Below are 19,388 nucleotides of genomic sequence, written 5' to 3'. Positions count from 1 at the left end.
ATGACATACGAAACAAAAATTACTTGGAGGGAAAAAAGTCTTACCTCTAACAATGGGTAGGAAGATATGGTTCCTCCTTACCTGCTCTTATTTGGAATGAGGCCCTTTTCCAGTTCATTTCCAATTCTTACAGCCAGCCAGTTTCCCAGTTTGCCATCATACAGGGTATCAACTACTCTAAAGATCTCCCCTCTGGTGAATGCTAAACTCTGTGGTGACTCTTTTTCACACTCAAAGTGACTCCTTATGAAGAATGAATCTCCTCTGCCACAGGCCATGATGTCTCTGTAGACTAAAACAAGACCTCTTAGTTTGCATCTTTTTACACTTGAAAGAAGGATTAAGCTGTGATTCTAGATAATACAGCTTTAAAATTCCAAGCATCTGCTCAGAAAGATGTAAAAACTCAGGTCTACATTCCCCTACACACACTGATCAGGAGTGTTGCATATTTGTATGTGCACAGCCCTTACAGCTCCAGGGCAAAATGCAGCTATGGTACTACAGTCTTGCAGCAGGCTATGTCTCCCAAAAGGAAAGCAAGAAGCTTTTCTTGCTCCTTAACCGCTCATGAATAAAACTGTCCATTTTCTGCTGACCAAATCCCTTCTGACTGCCAAGGCACAGCAGATCTTCTCCCAGCTGTTACAGACAGAAAAGCAGAAGAAAAAGCAGTACCTTACCCCTTTTCAGAATTAAGAGTTGCTATTTGATAATAATAAAAGACTTGGAGAAGTGCTCTGAAAAACATCACACATGCAGCCTTGTATATATAGAACACAGCTATCTTCTCAACTAGTGAAAAGGAGATAAACTAAAATGCAATCAAAAATAAGCACAAGAGAGATTATTTGTGGTTTCACTGACAAAGCACAGCTTAAAAGATTCACAGATACACATACACTTTTTTCAAAGTACCTACCTTCATATTTGCTTTGAGCCAAAATTGTCACGGTTTCACCTTTGGGAATTTCTAAGAGATACAAAACAGCTTCTTCCCGAACAATGCCTCTGAAGTCTTGAGTGTTTACCTATGCACCAAACAAACATTGTACAACAACTGAGAAATCAACAATAAAAGGAATAATCACAGATTTTTCTTTCATCTGAAAAATCTTAAATATTATCTTCCCTTATTATTTATATATCTATATCTATATATCTATATATCTATATATCTATATATCTATATATCTATATATCTATATAAAAAAGTCATTATTGTCTCTTATGATTATGCAATCCCAGCTATTAACAGTAATCTTCCTGAAAGAAAATGTTCTGGTCATACACTGCTAGATTGTTTCTTCAGCTTTAACAGCCTCTAGAAGGGGTAAACAAAAAGAGGCAGAGGGAAAATTATGTTAATCTTCCATGTGAATTTCCAGAAGAAAAAGCAGAATGAAGTGATTAAGTGGCACAGATGATATAAATCAGAAACTTCGAAAATAAATCATCATAACCTGAATAAACTGGAGAAAGAGGAAAGAAGAAAATTATGATGTCCCAAATTTTTCCCCCTCCAAATCTAGGAAGAAATATTGTACAAAAAATTTGTTGTCTCATCTTGCAGCATTTTTCTTGACTAATATTTAACTACTCCTTCCACAACACTATAAACAAACTTAAGTTTGGTATACAATTCTCCTTCAAAAACTCATTTCTGTAAGATCCCTCCACCACATATACCCCCTTCCAAAGCAATAATTTGATTCCTAAGATCATAATTTCTCCCATATTTCCACTAAGAAGCAAACTAGAGTATACATAAGTCATTTGCATTTCAGGGACACATACTCATACCTTAAGAATCTGATCTCCTTCCTGCAGTCCCTCCTGATCAGCTGAGGTACCTTCTTGAATGCCAGCAATAAATATTCCTACATCATTTCCACCAGCCAGTCGTAGACCCACGCTGTCTCCCTTCTTGAATCTCACCATTTTTGTATTAGGACTACAGGATTTACAAACAGAATAAGGAAGTAAGGCCAGGTTGCAAGGATATAACAATATTAGGATGCTAAAAAAAAAGCATCTCCTCAACAATATAATATTAATAATATTCTTATCTCCTTTCTTTCACTATACAGGCTGCATTTACTGCTGTATTTCCTGCCTTCAGTGAAGGCAGGAAGCAGAGAATCTACATTTTTCAGAGTGGAAAATGAACTAGGAATAGTGATTAAGTGGCATGCACCGACCTGACTGGGCAGGGAAACAGATCCCTGTTTTTGAGACCCCACAGTAGCTCCCTACCTAATGCTTCCTCTGTCACATTAACACCTGAGCTGAGTTATGAGTAATCATAATCACTATTTTTTCTTCTGTAATATAAAGAACTGTCATATGAATTAAACTGATACCTATTTTCTTTACTATTTAACATGTTTGCTATAAGTCTTCAAACTTTCTTGTCATGAAAGATATTTTCAAACATAATCTACTGATATGTTAACAATCAGTCTTTTCACATTGCAGTGGGAGAGACTGCGGGACTAGGCTCAGCTTTTTTGCTGTCAGAAAAGCAGTATGCTGGAGTGACCTTCCAACTCAGAGGACACTACTTATCTGTCAGCCATTCTCAGTAATACCCTAAGCCTGTATTATATTCCCCTTCAGCAAAATAATCACTTGATTAATTTGCACATCAATGACAACATATGCAGGTTGCAAGCCAGAAAAGGTCTGAGAAGAAAATCCATCTAAGAAAATACACCAAGCTACAGAACATTTTCAAAATTTAAGGCTTCTCCTGACAATTCCAATGCTCATATTCCTTCAATGTCTGTATTTGGAAACTCTCAAAAGCAAGCATGTAAATTGATTTCCTATTAATAAAGAAAAACCACCAAAAAACAGAAAACAAACTAAACCCTATAAACAAACAAAAACCAAGTAAAAACAAAAAAACAAAAAACCACAAACAAACAAAAAAACCCACCACTCTCACATATGTTTCCATGCAAGCCCAGAAACACAGGGTGTTCTATGCCTTTGAGGTAGATTCCAGGCAGATATTTCTAAAACCAAGTAGATCTCAAATATCATCAGTTAGCAGCCATGTCACCTCTTCTCAGCATTAAGCTGTAATGGGAGTATGACTCCAGATGGGAGAAAGAACACAAACCCATGCAGCCAAGAATCGTGTAGTGGTCATTGGAAGAATACTGAGTGCAAAAGAATTCAGCAAGTACAACCTTACCCATATATTGCTTCATCTTCTGGGCTGGGTTTAAGAATTGTTCGTGTAACTGCTTTTGGCTGAGGCACTAAATATTTAAAAAAAAAAAAAAGTTACTGAGATATTGGAAAAGGCACACATTGCAGGAATTTTTAGCTATCGAGTAGCAATCAAACCCTCCATGCCAAAGATTAATACAGATTTAAAAATCAAGCATGATTGACTAAAATTAATTTATTTCTATTTTTTTATTCTTGAAAAATAAAAAACATTCAAGGAAGGGATACACAACTCTTTCAGGAAAGTTAGATCAGACTTAATTTGTCTGCTTAGGACAACAGTCTAACAGTAGATGTTCTAGGAGAGTATTTGCTTTTTTCAGGTGGTAATTGTAATAAGCAACTGCTGTCAAAAAATATCAGGTGTTTCTTCCCTGCACCACAAAGCAAAGACAAACCTCTTCTCTGTGTGTCAGGATGGGGCTGACATGAAATGCATACCAGTTTTGTCAACGTGGCTGAGGGAATTGACATTTTGTGGCCAGGGAAAAAATAATCAACTGAAACATTCGGGGTCTGACCTGCTGGGTCATCTTGGTACTTCAGTTCTTTGTTTGAGTCTACAGCTGTAACAGCAGGTGTAGCAATGTCACCAGTTGATTTGAATGGAGTAGGCATTGCTCCCATTCTGGACATCCTACTGGAGGGATCCTCTTTTGCACTAAAAGAAAGAAATAGAAAAAAAATGTCATTAAATCAGATAATAATGCATGTATTGGAATCACTTCTTTGAAAAGCATGAGAAAAATGAACTAGAGAAGACCATTTCTTACTTTGGTTTCTCTTTCAGTTTTTCATTGGATGAATGTGAATCTAGATCAGAATGATGCAATCTGTCATCTTGAGGGGAGAATGATCTGTTTGACTCTATTTCAGAAATATCTGTAAAGAGAGTGAGAAATCAAGACATGCAGGATTTATTTAAGTTAACTGCTCACCTGGTCAATATGTGTATTTGCAAAGTTTTCACAGAGGACACACTGAACATTTCAGCCCACTCTCATGTCAAGTTGGATTTGATGAAGATTCAAAAAGTGCCTTTTAGCACTTCCACCCCTCCACCCTCCCAAAGTATTTCAGGAAAGTTTCACACAACTTTCAAGAAACACACTCATGTCACACAACTACTTGGAGTATACCACAGATGCATTAGCTAAGTGCTAGCAGGCTTTAGTTTGAGGTGTCATGGAAGTTTCCAAACAGAAGAGCACCTGCACATCAACGGTCCTCACATCATTGCCCTTCAGTGGCAAAGAAAACAAGAGTGGCCCTTGCATTTGAACTGCACCTCAGACTTCACAGTAAAATCTACAGAAAGTTCCACCCCACATTTGGACACCAGAAAAACAAGTATGTTGTTCCACATAATATAACATCCTGCTCTCCCAAACATTTTGAGCCTTTCCCAAAGCAAAATCAGGCTGAGAGATACAGCTCACACACTTGTATAGAACAGGTGCTGGGAATAGAAACCAGTTATCCAGGGGCACTTAATTTCCTCTTGCCCTGACATTTCTTCCCTCCATTTGAACCATTTGAATGCTGCCATGAATGTTATTGTCCTCAGAAGGAGACAGCAGTCCAGTGCACTTGTTTTAAAAAAAATTATTAAGGCAACTGATTTGCTTGTTCCAAGAAGTAAGACTGATTTTGCCAGAACAACATTGGTCCTTCTATCTCTGCCCCTTCCTAAAATGTAATTATATGGTTACTACAAAATTATTTTAACCTAAAGGAAGGGGACTTGTTGCTTAATTGAGTATTACTTAGGTTTGTTTATGTTTCGTTGTTTTTTAAAAGAACCTAATATCACTCTACCACAGCAAAATATAAGCTCCATTTTGTCCTTGCACAGAGTCCAGAACTTTGGATCCACATTAAACCTCACCATCCATTTCTGAGTCACTGTCGTTCAGGGAAGGAATGTTGAGCAGTGTCTGCTTTCGGTCCCTGAGAACAACCAGCTGGAGTTTCCCACGAGATTTCTCAATCAATTTTCGGGCATCAGCTAAAGACATGTTCTCTGTCACTGTACCATTGATCTGGACAAAAAGGCAACAATAACAAACAAGTCTGCATTGTGCTCAAGTTTAACAGTGAACTTGACTATAACATGACTTAGTTCAGAATAACCACTCTAATCAATGCTGTCAAACTGCTAGCAGTAAAACCAGAACAGACCTTGAGAATGATATCTCCTTCATGAAGGTTGCCATCTTTGGTTGCTAGGCCAGTACGAGTCATTTCTTTTATGAAGATCTGACTTCCAAGACGGAGTCCATACTCTGGAACCAAGAAGATAATCCACTGTAGCTTAAAAGATGAGCAAGGATGCATTGTTTTAAAAACTACACAGTATACACGCATCAAACACCATTATGCCATGAGAAGAAAAAAAAAATAAAAAATATAGGCCTAGTAAAACCACTTCACCCTGAGGCGAGTCTCTGATACCTGTGCTGCCATTACAACATCAACAAACAACCCAAATCCAATTACAATTGGACGACTGGTCTGCACCTTGAGCAGCAAAGGTGTTTGGCCTTTGTTCTGGAGCTGCTCATTAAAGTACTGGACTAGCTTCTCTCTGATTCATATTTTGTATGGCATAGAGGGGGAAAAGGGTCAAAAAGCACTAATAAAAGTATTTCTTTTCATCAGTTGCTGCGTGGTGACCCTGTTCTATCAGTACTCCAGGAAATGCCTTGGTTGTTTCAGGCAAAGGAATTTTTTTTATTCCCCTGTCCCCTTTTCTCCCTGTGATCTAAGTTACTTGGGTCAGTATATTTACTACTTACAAAGAAGGGCAACATCCTTAGAAAACATGCATGCTAGAAAATAGAATGTTGTTCTGCTTTAAAACATTTCAGCAAGTCTGCAAAAGTATCCATGTGAGTGGCAGATATTATTATGGTATAGCTAAACATAAAAGTTAACAAATGCACCTTAAACTTCTTATTTGTATATATATGTATGCATTATCTTTACAAGTGGAAACATTACATGCAGAGGAGGAAGAGGGAAAAAGGATTGTTGCCAGAAGCAATGAAAAAAAGTAATTAGCTCCTGCATATGAAGTTTAATTAGCAAAAAATTTTTGAAATTACAACAGGGCAGACTAGGAAAACAAACCACACCCCCACCCCACCACCCCCTCATCCCCCCCCCCCCCCCCAAAAAAAAAAAAAAAAACAAAAAAAACCAAAACAAACATAAAATTATGTACAGCCTAACCTGAGCTATGCTTTCCAGCACTTCATTCCACAGTGAAAAAAATGTCAGGCTTATGGCTTTCATTTACACACTTCAATACTCAGCAAACAAAGGCTGAAATACTGCTATTTCAGTATTTCAGCTGCTGCTGCTTCAGTATTCTTTAATGACCAGAACCAAACTATATTATTAAAGGCAGAGTCTGCTCTTCATCCTTTCTAGCTTACTCTTTTGTAGTGTGCCAAGTGTAATCTGAATCATGAACAGATTCATGTTTTCCATCAGAACCAGAAGAAAAGGGCAGAGAAAATGGAAAACCAAGGACACAGTGGCTTGAAAAGACTGAAATTATGTGGGTGAACAAATCTTTGTTCAAAGGTAAAGTTGAAGGTTCTGGGGAAAAAGCATCCCTAATCAGCCAGAAAGAAAGAACAATTTAAACCATCAGTTTAAAAAGTCAGCACTTAACCTGCAAAAGCAGAAAGTAATTCAGCTCTTCTCTTTTCCCCATCAAAACCCATACTGTACGGGAAGTTGATGCCTCTCCGCCCCTATTATACACACCTTCATTATGTCTGCCTTTTGTTAGGAGAACACTGATTGGTGCATGCTGATCCTGTGGCCCTAGGTACTCATGTTGGCTGTGTATTTCGGGAGAAGGACTGCGGGAACGAAGCCTGTCCTGACTACGACTCCTCATTTCCCTCCCATATCTAGGATCAGATACAGATCCATGACTGTAACTGGGTGGGCTGTAGTCTCCTCTGTAGTCCCGCTCATAGCCAGCATCCCTGTCGATGCTCCTTCCTCTGCTCTGATCCCTTCTATAGTCTCGATCCAAGCTCCTGTCAACGCTCCTGCCACGACTGCGATCGCGGCTGTAGCTGCATTCCCTGTCACGGTCTCTGCCCCGGTTACGCCCTCGGTCGTGCTCATCTCTATAGCTCTGGTCCAGGTTGTTTGCCCAGCTTTGGCTGCGCCCCCCGTTTCCACTGTGCCAGCTTCTCTCACTGTAGCCACTTCGAGCACTTTTGCCATCAAATTCTGCATGGTCATCCATAACATCTAAAGCTCTGTCTTCATAGTCAAGGGAGGGGCTTCTTTGCAGGGCAGCAGTCTGCACTTTCCTTGGTCTTTTCACTACCTGTTCAGCACAATGGAAAACAAACTCATATCAAAGATCTGAATGTGAAACTGAAGAGATCTATATTCTTCATGTTTTGAATGTATGTTGGGGAAAAAAAAGAAAGAAGAACAATATTCTATTTATTATTGGATGAGCTCTGTGTACGCAGAACATCATTTGCCTCACCGTTCGTTATTCAGTAAAATAAACATTATAAAATAAACATTTTTTTCCTCAGTTTTTCAACAAGATCACTTTGTGATATTGTTGATTGATTTCCATTTGTTTCACCTGCAGAAGCTATGTCTTTGTTTTATTTATTTTGTGTTTTGCATCTGGCAAAAGCCTGCTTTGCTTTGTGCAGTTAAATACACTTTACGGAAGAAAACAAAAATCCTAACTGGTTCTGCAGGTACATACCACTGTGCACTGAATACATTTGGAATTTACTTACAATGGTGGCCACTTTTCCACTTTTTCTAAGCTGCTGAACTGCAAAAGAATGTAGAACATTTTCCATTGGGGTCCCATTAACGATGACCACTCGGTCATTTTCTCTGAAAATGGGAAGGGAGATAAAAAAGGAAAGAGAAGATTTTAGAGGAGTCTTCATGAAAACAGCAGAACAAAATTTCTTTTTCTTTTTTTTACAGAGGAAACCTATGGATTTAATTCTATTTAACAAGGAATTTTGCTTTAAAAATGTATTTGCTATAGCAACTCTACAATACCTGAATACTAGAAGCAGCTTTCAGTACATGTAAAAATTAGATATTGAGCAGCACTATCTTTGTGTACATACTGTGTTCAGCTTAAGTACCTTGCCATAATGTTTTTTAAAGGACATTTGTGATGAGTAACAAAATTTTTATTTAGCTCTCTCAGGACTCCTAGTTTTTCACACCTAGTGTTAGATTTCTTTCACATAAGAATTTCACAAAAGCTTCAGACTGCTGTAGCCTTATCAATATTTAGGCAAATACTGACAAGTACAACTGCAGTACATTTTTCTTAAAGTCTGGTGTTCATGTCACATCTACTATGTAGAAAGGTGATTGGGAGAAAAAAAAACAACAAAACAATAACACACAAGAAGTCCTCCCTGCCCTAAAACATAATCCAACTGAGATTACTAGTTTTTCTGTTCAGACCTCCTGCATATCAAATAGACCACTAAAAACTAACTTTTCTAGCCCCCTATGAAATAGCCCCACAACACTGATTAATTCAACAGCATAAATTTCATAAAGACATTTCAATGGAAAAAGTGGAAAAAAAAAACAAAAAACCCAAATTACCATTCCTCATACTTGTCATATTAGTTTATTCCGGTGACTACCCTGTTATAGTCAGAACATTAGCTCAACTAATTACTGGTTCCTTTGCCATTTTCTGCTAGATAAAAGAATTCTTTGGTGCCAATCAGTTTGGTACCAAATCACATCACATCACAAGCTTCTTTTCAAATAGAAGATTATATACTCTAAGCCTCCATCTATAAGGCGTGAAGATTATATACACAAAGCCTCCATCTATAAAGCACTCTAACTCCTAAATGATTTTTTCATACTCTTCCAATTCCTTTTAGTGGATGAGTATGCCAGAACAGCGTACTATATTTCAGTATCAGTTTCTTCCAGGTTTATGCAAGAATTAGAATAGCTCTCTGGACAGTCTGTACATCCAAAGCTAGCATTTAACTTAATGCTATATTGCAATATTATGCAATGTTATGTCAAGAGGCCCATCTACATGTGCTCATTTTACCCTACAAAAGATGACAAGAGGGTTTCACCCATACACTCTGAAGGTTAGACCTATTCCTTGATTTGTTGGAGAAATAGCTTTGCCTTCATTTTTCTTCAGAATATGTTTTGTCTGAATGTGCCCAAATATCTTGGTATTCCCTTGCCATCATCAATTCACCTGTGATCTTTCATAATTTCTGGACATGATTTCATTCCCAAATCACAGGTGATTATGGAACAAGATGGATGACAGTGGGATGTGCAGGGATCACTGCTATAAAATGCAGAATTTGTACACTTACGTTAAAAATTATTTGCTATGTGCTTTGCAATTACCCTTTCATTTAGTTATGCAACAACAACTCCCATCTCAGCCATTTCATTTTCTGACCAAAAAAAAAAATTCATGGCAAAAGGGACAGAATCTATTCTCTTGATTTATTATTGCTGCATGATTATTTGACATTCTTCCAAATCGTCTAGTCCTCATTTGATATTTCAGATCAAAGGATGAAAAACTGATATAGGACAGAATCTCTCAGCCTACAGATTGTTTGCACATGATAGATGCTGCCTCACCAAGGAAGTGATCCGAAGATGAAGTTGATTTTCTCAAGTTATCAGAAAGACAACAGAAACTCTTTACTTCCATATTTTTTTCTTTCAGATATAAACCAAATATTTAGCAAACTTTCTCTGGGCTGACTTATGTCCTTTTTGGAAACGAATGATTTCTCACTAGTGTTTTCTGGAAGAGGAGCATGGAGGATGTTTCAAGATACTAATTATTTTGACTGTTTCTTTAAAGGAAATGCAATCTTGAAAGACACTAACTTAAATGTTAAAGACTTTTCAACACCACCACTGAAATGTAATGCCTTACCAAACAGCAACTAACACCTCTATGTAGGGTTTACTTGTTTTTGTTGTTTTGGGGTTTTATTAAAAGAGACATCTAGATAGTCAAGAGGGCACCAAATCTTGAGGTGATTAAATCACCAGGATTTCAACCATATCTGTCTAAAGGCTTTATGTATTCTACAGCCATGCCCCTCAAAAAGCCAGACAAAGAAAAATGCGCTTACTGAAGTAATCCATCTGCTGGACCACCTGGGAGAACATCCGAAATTACTATCGATGTTTCACCGTTTTCAAAATGAGGGTTATCTCTGCCGCCAGAAACTGCAATCCCAAATCCTCGTTTTGAATCCTTTACAACAAAACCAAATTCAACAAAACTTGAGTACATTGACAGGAATTTTGACAGGGAGAAAGAAGAGGAACATGAATGTTCTCATGATGGCACTCTAAGAAGATACTATTTAAAATATGATAGCTGCATGCAGAGTGCTGCAGAAACACACAGTACCTATAGATTTAAGAAAGATTAGGCTTACACATCCAAGTATCAAGATGACAACTTCCTGTCTTCCAAAACATCTACAGCCTTATGATTGTTAGTAATTAAATAAAGGACTCACTAAATTTGCCTGCATTTTGCTTCACCATCCCGAGGGTTTTTCATACAAAATTGATTGTTAGGTAAATCCATTTTGTTAGTGATGCTTGGGAGAGTGAAATAGCTTTCCCAGAATTGCTAAGTAGCTTGTGACAACTACTTACTCCTCAATTAAAATAACAAGATCATAGTTGATTACAAAGAGCAAGTAGTGAACTTCTGCATTATCTATATAATCATCCTCTGTCACAATCAACTATTTTAAATATGTAAATTATGTCAGTCCTGTCATCATAGAAATAACAGAGCCATAAAAGACCTAAGATAGCGTTCATAAAAACAAAGAAGTGCTTCACAGAATGCCAAGGGAGAACGTCAATAGCACGAAACCTGAGAACTGTTAGCATAACTGAGCTGCTGACAGCAAGGTGAGCACAAAACCACAAAAGTTTAACTTTATCAGCTCTTTAACATACACATAGTATCACTAAAAATTGCAAGTTATGCTACATTTTAACAAAATTTTTAACATAGTGGCAAAGTAATACATCAAATTAAAGTCATGTTTTTCCCCCAACGCTCACTCAGCATGTGCAGTTCATCATATGTCACCTTGTGTTCCACTCATGCTGATAGTAATTTATTATTTCTTTGAGGAGGAAAAAACCAATGTGATTTTCTTTTAAAACAGCACTTCACTTGCTACAGCTTAGTTTTACAGGAAGCAGTTTGATGCTTTACACCAAAACAATGATTCAACATAATGGTGAAATTCAATGGTAGTGGCTGATAGAGCAAGTTCAGTAGCCCTATGCCATCTCAGTAGCCTAAGTTTGTCTCTATGGTAAAGAAGTAATGCTAATTTAATCATTGAAATCAGAGATCTGAAATGCTGGAAATTAAAGGAACTAAGATCCTTCTCCTGTGATGTTTTTCCTGTCTACGACTATAACCTAAAAGCAAACCTCTTCTCAACCACACTTTCTCACATGAAACAAGCTATGTAGAAAAGATCACTATTTCACTTTAGGTTGTCAAGTTCAGTTCATTGCAGAAGATGTGAAAAAACTTGAACAGCTCAGTGCAGGCTGCTCACTGAACCCAGACCATGAGAACAGCTGGGAAACTACCACCACCAAAGCCGAAGTGCACGTCATATACTGTAGTGTCGCAGCCTCGCTATTAAAGAACACAGGCACAAGAGCTCTATTTTCTTTAATTCAAAAGGACTCCACTTGATACTTCCTCTTTTCTTAAAAAAAGAACTTTTAAAGTGACACCTATAATACATCTGTTTCATAAGTTTTAATGGCTGTTTTCCCACTGGATTCTACACTAGTATATATTAAAATATATTTCAAATACAAAATCAGTGGAATACTGTTCAGTGATTGTTACAAAGCTTGGACATTCACCACAACCTGCTTAATAGAACCATTTGCTTCACTCTTAAGACTCTTCAATAATGAATTTAGCTATGTGGCTGACATGATATATTACACTGTTATTAGAAAGACCAAACAGTAGCAAGTATGGCACTTAAATTGTTAGTTGCGTTTGCTCATAACATTAAAGAATTATCATTAAAGGCTATTGTATGAGTAGCAACTAAGCTTTAAAATAAAAACCATATCTGATTTGGACAATACATTAATCCTACTCTAGACTCAGGCATGCTAATAACATCTATTGCAAAACATATTCAGAGTAAACCAGTGCTTGAATATTTGAAAACTAAAAATATAACAGGCGCTCACTCACCTTTTGTAAGGTCACTGTGTACTGTTCCCATATCAGCTCTTCCATGCCTGAGGCCTGCTGCACACAGAAACCAATTAGTAAAGCACACAGCATATAACTATTTAAATTAAAATGTTAAATACTCCACTAAAATGCAGGTTCAAAAATAAATTGTGTATTCTAATATTTTGGGAGAATTATTATGAAATGCATGCATTTCAATTAATGAAATTTTTTCTTTAAAAAGGAAAGAAAAATATAAGGTCCAGGGTGGTAGAATACCTTCATATTTTACTGATTTAACAGCTCATGCTGATTTTCTGGAAAACCCCTATTCAGTAAAAGCATTTAATTCAGATCAACTAGCATTCTATACCCCTGATTCAAATAACACTTAAAATACTCATGGAAGACTTTTCTGTCCCAGTATGCAGTAAGATTAGTAGTTGAAGCTGAGGTTTTCAAAAGGAACTAGACTTCAGGTCTTTTGTATCTTGTTCGTGGATTTAACAAAATGTTTTGTCTACTATGAATTACATAACTAAATATTTATGTTCCCATCAAGAAATTAAATTTTACAGGAAAACAGAATATATCACTATGTACTACAGGTACAGCCATTTTGTGACAATTCTTAGAGACCTTTTTTCCTCACATTTCCAGTTAAAACTGATCGCTTTATCTTACATGATATAATCTGAAATCTTTCCAACACCACAGTTTAAATATAATACAGAATAATCACCCAACTGTGATCCATCATATAGAAGACAGCCAGCCCCTTCAGTGTCTGCCCCATAAAACTAGCAGAAAAATGAGCCACTGCACAGCAGAAAAATGACACTGCAAACACTTCAAAATGGAAACCATCCATTGCAGAAGAAAAATCCAGACACTGCATATTGCAATGAACATAGTGAAGCCATAGGTTTTATTTGTTTTTTACTGAAAGTAGTCTTCCTTTACATCAGAAAACTGAATTTCAGACAGAACCTCAGTTGAGACTTAGTGGTCTTTTTAAAGGCATCATAGGGAATACTGACAACAAAACTCCAAAACAATAGACACAGAAGTAACACAAGAATGCTATGCTTGTACTTTAAGGGATCCCTCACATTTTCAGAGTAAGACTTCTTGCAGTGCACAACTGTTCAGCAAACTATGGATGTTATTTCTCATATGCAAAAAAAAAACAACCCTTCTTGCATAGTTCCAGTTGATTCTGCGCACTACAAAGAGAAACTAGATTTACATTTTCCACTGCACATTCACTGTACTGAAAAACAAAATAAGTCCTGTTCAGAGATCCTGAAGGAATATGCAAAACATTCAGCATTCTTACCAGAAATTTTACAACACTGAACAGTATTAAATTTCCACTGTTCTGCCAGAAAATGAACAATGCTTTATAGTTTCCAGAAACTCTGGTGTCTAATTAAACAGAAAATTAAAAATATATGTAGGAGATGATGGCTTATATAAAAAGTAATACATGTAAGTAATTGCTTCTAAATTTTGACTTGTCTAGATCAGACAAGAATGTGTTCATAACTATTAGTATTAAAACATATGTGTCTTGGGGATGAGTGTTGGATGAGTTGAATCACATAGTAAAATTATTTTATTTGGTATTACCATTTAACCAGCTAACATGTCTAAACTTTCAGCTATTGAAATTGAACTCACTTGATATATTCCCTTAAACAGAAAATCTTTGCCACAAGTGAAAAATTCCTCCTTAACTAAGCTCTTCTTTTAAACTCAAGTGATGCTGCCATAAATGGAAGTGACTAGGCTTGCTTGTCTGGCATGTAGGAAACAGTTTACCTGCTACTGACCCTTCCTACAGTCCTGCTTTTCTACTTATTTTTAAGCGCTGCAAAAAAGGTGTCTATGCTGAAGAGGGCCCTCAGTGTCATTTAAATTCCATCTGACTTCACTGGATAAAGTTTTAGGAATGAAAGTCAGCACCAAATAATGGGTAAATTTTGAAGGACAAGCAGGTAGGTCCAAATTTTGTAGAAGGCAGAAGATGGAAAACGTTTTCCATCCTTCTCTTGGTAAAAAAGCCTCAACAACTTACACAGGTAACGCGAGCATCACTTAAATTCAGTTTGCACTGTATGCAGCTCCTACCAACGCTACCTCCCAGCCAAGAATAGGTGCAAGAATAAGGCAGGCAGAACACAGCCAGGGGAAGTTTAGTGCCCATGGGGACAAAAATCAAGCCTGAGAAATGACTGCTAATTCAGTACAACACTGCAGGAAAAGGACGGAAGAAAGCACTGTAAAGATATCAGGGACAAATGTATGGATATGAAACAGGAAACTTATGGGAATTTCCTTCCAGAAAACTAGGCCTTCCATGAGCAGTGGCATAAGAACAACCTTGTGCATATGTGGAGAGATATATTGGGTAATGAAGCAAAGCATCATAAGCCTACAGAGTTAAGTTTACTTTACTCTGACAAATAAGTCTTACAGTATCAGGTCAAAAAAAAAAAAAAAAGTAGTAAGAATGAAAGAGAAACTACTGCCTACAGACACTAAAATTAAGGTCTAGTAAGATACCAAGCCTATAGTGCATCTCATTTGTACCTAGAAAAGATCCTTGTAGTATCAGTGACTGTTTCTGGTACATTCTGGTAAATTTTGGGGGTTTATTTTTGCCTTGAAACTGTTACTGAAAATTCAGTGAGAGATAATGAAGCAATTCACATTTAAATTTGCAAGTATTTGTTAAAGTAACCCATTTGTTGAAACTGCTCCTTGGAAAACTGTCTCCCATTTGTTGTACTCTGCATCAGGGAAAGAAAGCACACTATGTACTGGCAAAGCTGATTTTGTACAATGTAATTACCAAGACAACATGACTAGTTCTGCTGTAGTGATAAAGCAATGCAGGCTCTGCAACACAGTTCAAAGAACTGAATGGTCACCTTGCCGTAAAGCAAAAACAATCTCTAAACAATAATCTCTTTAACATTATAAAATGTACTGCTGCTTGCCATTGTCACGATGCTAACCCATACCGTCAGAGTAATGGAGAAGATTGAGAGGGAGGGAGAGGCTACAAATGTTACAAATCATCAGTTGGGGACTTGATCAAAACTAGGATCTAAATCTCCACCAGAACTGCAAAATTCCTGTACTCCACATTTAGTGATGTGACTCTCTTCTGAATGCATCAAGTGATGAGTTATGAAAAGCCTTCATCACCTTGCCAATTTCTTCATACTTCATCTGTAAGGAAACACAAAGGGATCCTGAGCAGCTTGTGCATCCCTTACAGGATCGCAGTTTCACTGCAAGATTGCACACCAAAACACTGGAGAGAGAAAGGCAGGCAAAATGGTTAAGAACCCCACCTCCAGTTACTAACAGTAACTGCTTTACAAGTCCACCCAGGCTTGACACAAACAACAGGCTACCTGCAGTAAATGCAAATTATTGTAATTAGCTACTCTATATTCATTAGGGACTATAGTCAGTCCATTTCTAATTAGAACACTGTAGTCAGGATTTGCTTAAATCTGTCTAATGCTAATATACTAAAATGTCAGGTTCTTTCTAAATACCCAAAATAGACTGTTTAGCAGAATCTTTGGAAGGAAACTAGTAAAAGTGCTAAAATGGCCAGTGTGCAGGCAGCTGTTGCAGCACTAACTGATAGTCATCAGGAGATTTACACAATTACTTGCTACTGAGAGATCACCAAAGACAACTTCATTCACTCCGAAAGAACAAAACCAGAAGACCTGCCACAACAATCATCTGGCTATAAAACTGAGTTGCAGAGGGGAGGGATATATGAGGGGAGGAGGGGAAGAAAAGACGTGGAGCAAGATGCAACAAAAAGCAACTCACGTGCCCTTTCAAAATCCCCAACTTTTTGACTGCATGTGACCACATTCTCTGCAGAGCCTGAGCTGTCTTCATTGTTGCAGGATATAATCTGTGAGGGAACGCCGTACATCCCGTCTTTTCATCTGTTTCCACCACTCAACATGGTTATGTAATTCTAATACAATAGTGGCCTACATACTCAAACAAATCCTGCCGTCAGTTTCACACAGAAACACATCAAAATCACAGCAAGGAAATGTACTGGGAGTTTTACTAATTCCTAATTTCAGAGATTGCAGGAAAATGCAGTGCTGTAATCTTATGTTTGTTTGTTTTTAAACAAAGTGTTAAAAACAGATCACTATGCAGCACCTTATTCTTCTTCCAAGTACCTATGGGTTCACCCCACCAGGAACCTAATTTAAACTTAAAAGAAAAAAAGGCTTAAGAAGCACAGTGCAGATGATTTGAAAATTCATATATTGGCTATAATATTTTACAGTTTCTGCAGAACTGTGTGGGCTTGGCTGCAGCAAGAAAAAGTAGAGATAAATACAAAATTATACTCACTGCAAATAACAGTATTCGCCATCAAACATTAAGTAAGGTATCATTTATAAGAATGATAAGCTAATTGCACAGCCAAACAGATAGGTTACTTTATTGGAAAATAGGTCAAGCTATCACTGCCATTTATGCTGCATGAATGCTGTGAAATTTAAGCCTCAAGTGAACTTTTTCCCTAGACTTTATGTAAGTTTCACAGGCAGTGAACAGGTAGGAGGACATGCCAAATTTTGTGCACAATGCTCACCTAAATCTCCATGCATAGATTTCATTTTTCACTAGTAGACCAATTTTAACTGCTAAAAAGTATTAATTCAGACAACAGTGGAAAATGTTAAGGGTTGTGTTGTTCATTTTTTGGTGGAGTTGTTTGACTGGGGGGGTGGGGGGAGGTGAATAGTGGGTAGGAGGGCCACAAAGGGACAATGCATAAGTTTAAGTTTTTACATCCAAAATGAAGACTGAATTCAGCATTCTGCATTTTGACTGTGACCCCACCTCTGCACTAATCAGCAGAACTAGGATGAACAGAGGTTTTGCATCTTCCACTGAGCTGCCAAGAGTAAACACCAAGGGGATCCAGGAGAGGCATACAGACACCAGCCTCCAACTCAGGCTACCCACTTGGACACAAGTAAAACTTTAAATAAAAATTTGGTCAAAATAGTTTAGAATCTCCATCTGCATTTCTAAAGAGCACATTCCTCTCAACAGACTCACATTCACAGCTTCCAAAACTGGTATTTATTTATTTATTAATTTTACAAAAAGGGCAGGAAAAAAAACCAAATGTAAGTATGTCTTTGAGACTTCTCTAGCCCTGTTCTGTTAGCTTTTCTGTTTTCCTCCCCCTTGCTCTGGAAAAGCTTCAGATACACTCCAAATAGAGAAGGAAAGACCATGATGACATAAGAGAATAAAAATGGTGAAACATTACCCATGAGCTGTAGCAGTTAGAACAGTAAGGACTCTTCTGTCTTGGTTTTGGACTATCCTTCTTCTTTTAAGGAATAAAATGAGAAAAACTAATGAATTGTCTCCACCAACATTTAAAACAAAATTTTTCTGAAAAAAAAATTCAAAATAATCAGGAAAAAATAATTAAAATAATTAAAAATAATCAGGGAAAATAATCAGGAAATCTAGGAATGTTGCTGCAAGTGAAGAGACCAGACAGTTAGCAGAGAGATGCAGGTGTCTGCATTTGGATGTTTCATTTTGAAGGAAAACAGTATCTCCAGAATAGGAATACCTCAATTCATTTCTTTTAAAGTGAGATAGGAAAAAATTTCAAACAATTATTGTCCCAGACACTGTGCTTTCACTTTAACTATATGCCTCTTCACAAAAACTAACTGTAAAGGGAAACTAGAACCCAACTTCACCCCTAGCACAAGATTACAAAGGCAATTACAACCCTTTTACACAAAACACCTATTATCCACAGATATTTAAAACAAATTCATTTAAAAAGCAAGCTCAATTCCAATGACAAATACACACTCTGGTTCTTTCTGTGAGTCTATCCTGATAAAATGTTCCTGAATCATGCGGGGAAAGAAAATTAAGCATGATGGTCTGGTTAATAGACTGGGGGAGGTGAAAGAAAAAAAAAAAAAAAAGAGCTCTCAAAAAACTCAACAGAGCAACCTCAGAATGCCACAACAAAATCTTACCACAGCAGGCTGCATCTCTCCACTCATCCCGGTGAAAGTTTTACACCAAGCACTATGTTCTGATCTCTTCCTCTACAGACAAGGAAGAAAAAGCGTATTTCCTCACACATAATCTATAAAAGCAAGACATAATCTATCCAAGCAAGTAGAAAGGACACCTAAAACATTCTTGTTGGCTCCATTATGGAAGTAACGCAAAAAAGAGCTCTTTGCCCTCCAACTTTTCCTGTCCCCCTTTGTATGCTATTATGGATGTAAGCATAGAGATCTTGAAAGCTGAGTCCAGGTTTTCCCTAAAGACAGACTTGTACAACGATGATCAAGAACTTCAAGCTTAACTAAAAGCTACCCACTTGTAAAAGACAGAGGGGCAGAGACTCTTCTAGCTACTGACAGGAACAGCCAGGTGCAGGGAGTCCAAAGTTGCATCAAAACCTAAGTATTCCTGGTCTCAAAGACCAGGTACACTATCAGAGAAATCAGAAACTGCCCTTACATGTCACCTGCCCTCATAAAGATAATTATGATGAACAAAAAAAGGATGGCCTTTTATTTACAGGTTTTCCAAGATCCTGATCCGCTTCAATTTCTGGATGACACTAAAGAAATGCCCTCTGTAGAGAGTGGAGGCTCAGTGAAATGAGAAGCAATCTATACATCAGGTATGGTGTGGAGCACCTCACCTTCACTTTTCCAGTTGAATGCCATAGCCTAGGTTATTGAAGACGCCTACAAAATGATGGGGATGTAACACAAGTAGCCAGAGTTTGCCA

General features: G+C 37.4%; 1 protein-coding gene across 1 annotated transcript in view; it reads right to left on the bottom strand.

Annotated features, from left to right (window-relative positions):
• The window catches only part of TJP2 (tight junction protein 2), a 28,208-nt gene extending 9,443 nt beyond the window's left edge, over nucleotides 1-18,765 (bottom strand). The window contains exons 1-15 of the mRNA XM_062514066.1: nucleotides 17,877-18,765; nucleotides 16,394-16,481; nucleotides 15,746-15,769; nucleotides 12,548-12,601; nucleotides 10,413-10,537; nucleotides 8,034-8,136; nucleotides 7,018-7,597; nucleotides 5,422-5,525; nucleotides 5,129-5,282; nucleotides 4,014-4,122; nucleotides 3,762-3,901; nucleotides 3,203-3,269; nucleotides 1,804-1,954; nucleotides 923-1,031; nucleotides 82-292 (exon numbers count right to left, since the gene is read on the bottom strand). Coding sequence (XP_062370050.1) covers nucleotides 82-292; nucleotides 923-1,031; nucleotides 1,804-1,954; nucleotides 3,203-3,269; nucleotides 3,762-3,901; nucleotides 4,014-4,122; nucleotides 5,129-5,282; nucleotides 5,422-5,525; nucleotides 7,018-7,597; nucleotides 8,034-8,136; nucleotides 10,413-10,537; nucleotides 12,548-12,601; nucleotides 15,746-15,769; nucleotides 16,394-16,465 — 2,003 coding nt within the window. The 5' untranslated portion in view covers nucleotides 16,466-16,481; nucleotides 17,877-18,765. The remainder of the gene's footprint in view (nucleotides 1-81; nucleotides 293-922; nucleotides 1,032-1,803; nucleotides 1,955-3,202; nucleotides 3,270-3,761; nucleotides 3,902-4,013; nucleotides 4,123-5,128; nucleotides 5,283-5,421; nucleotides 5,526-7,017; nucleotides 7,598-8,033; nucleotides 8,137-10,412; nucleotides 10,538-12,547; nucleotides 12,602-15,745; nucleotides 15,770-16,393; nucleotides 16,482-17,876) is intronic.
• Between the last annotated feature and the right edge of the window lie 623 nt (nucleotides 18,766-19,388).

Source organism: Cinclus cinclus, chromosome Z (assembly GCF_963662255.1).
Source record: "Cinclus cinclus chromosome Z, bCinCin1.1, whole genome shotgun sequence".
Classification (NCBI taxonomy): Eukaryota; Metazoa; Chordata; class Aves; order Passeriformes; family Cinclidae; genus Cinclus; species Cinclus cinclus.
The sequence above is the reverse complement of the archived record's forward strand: the minus strand, read 5'-3'. Positions and strand labels throughout refer to the sequence as shown.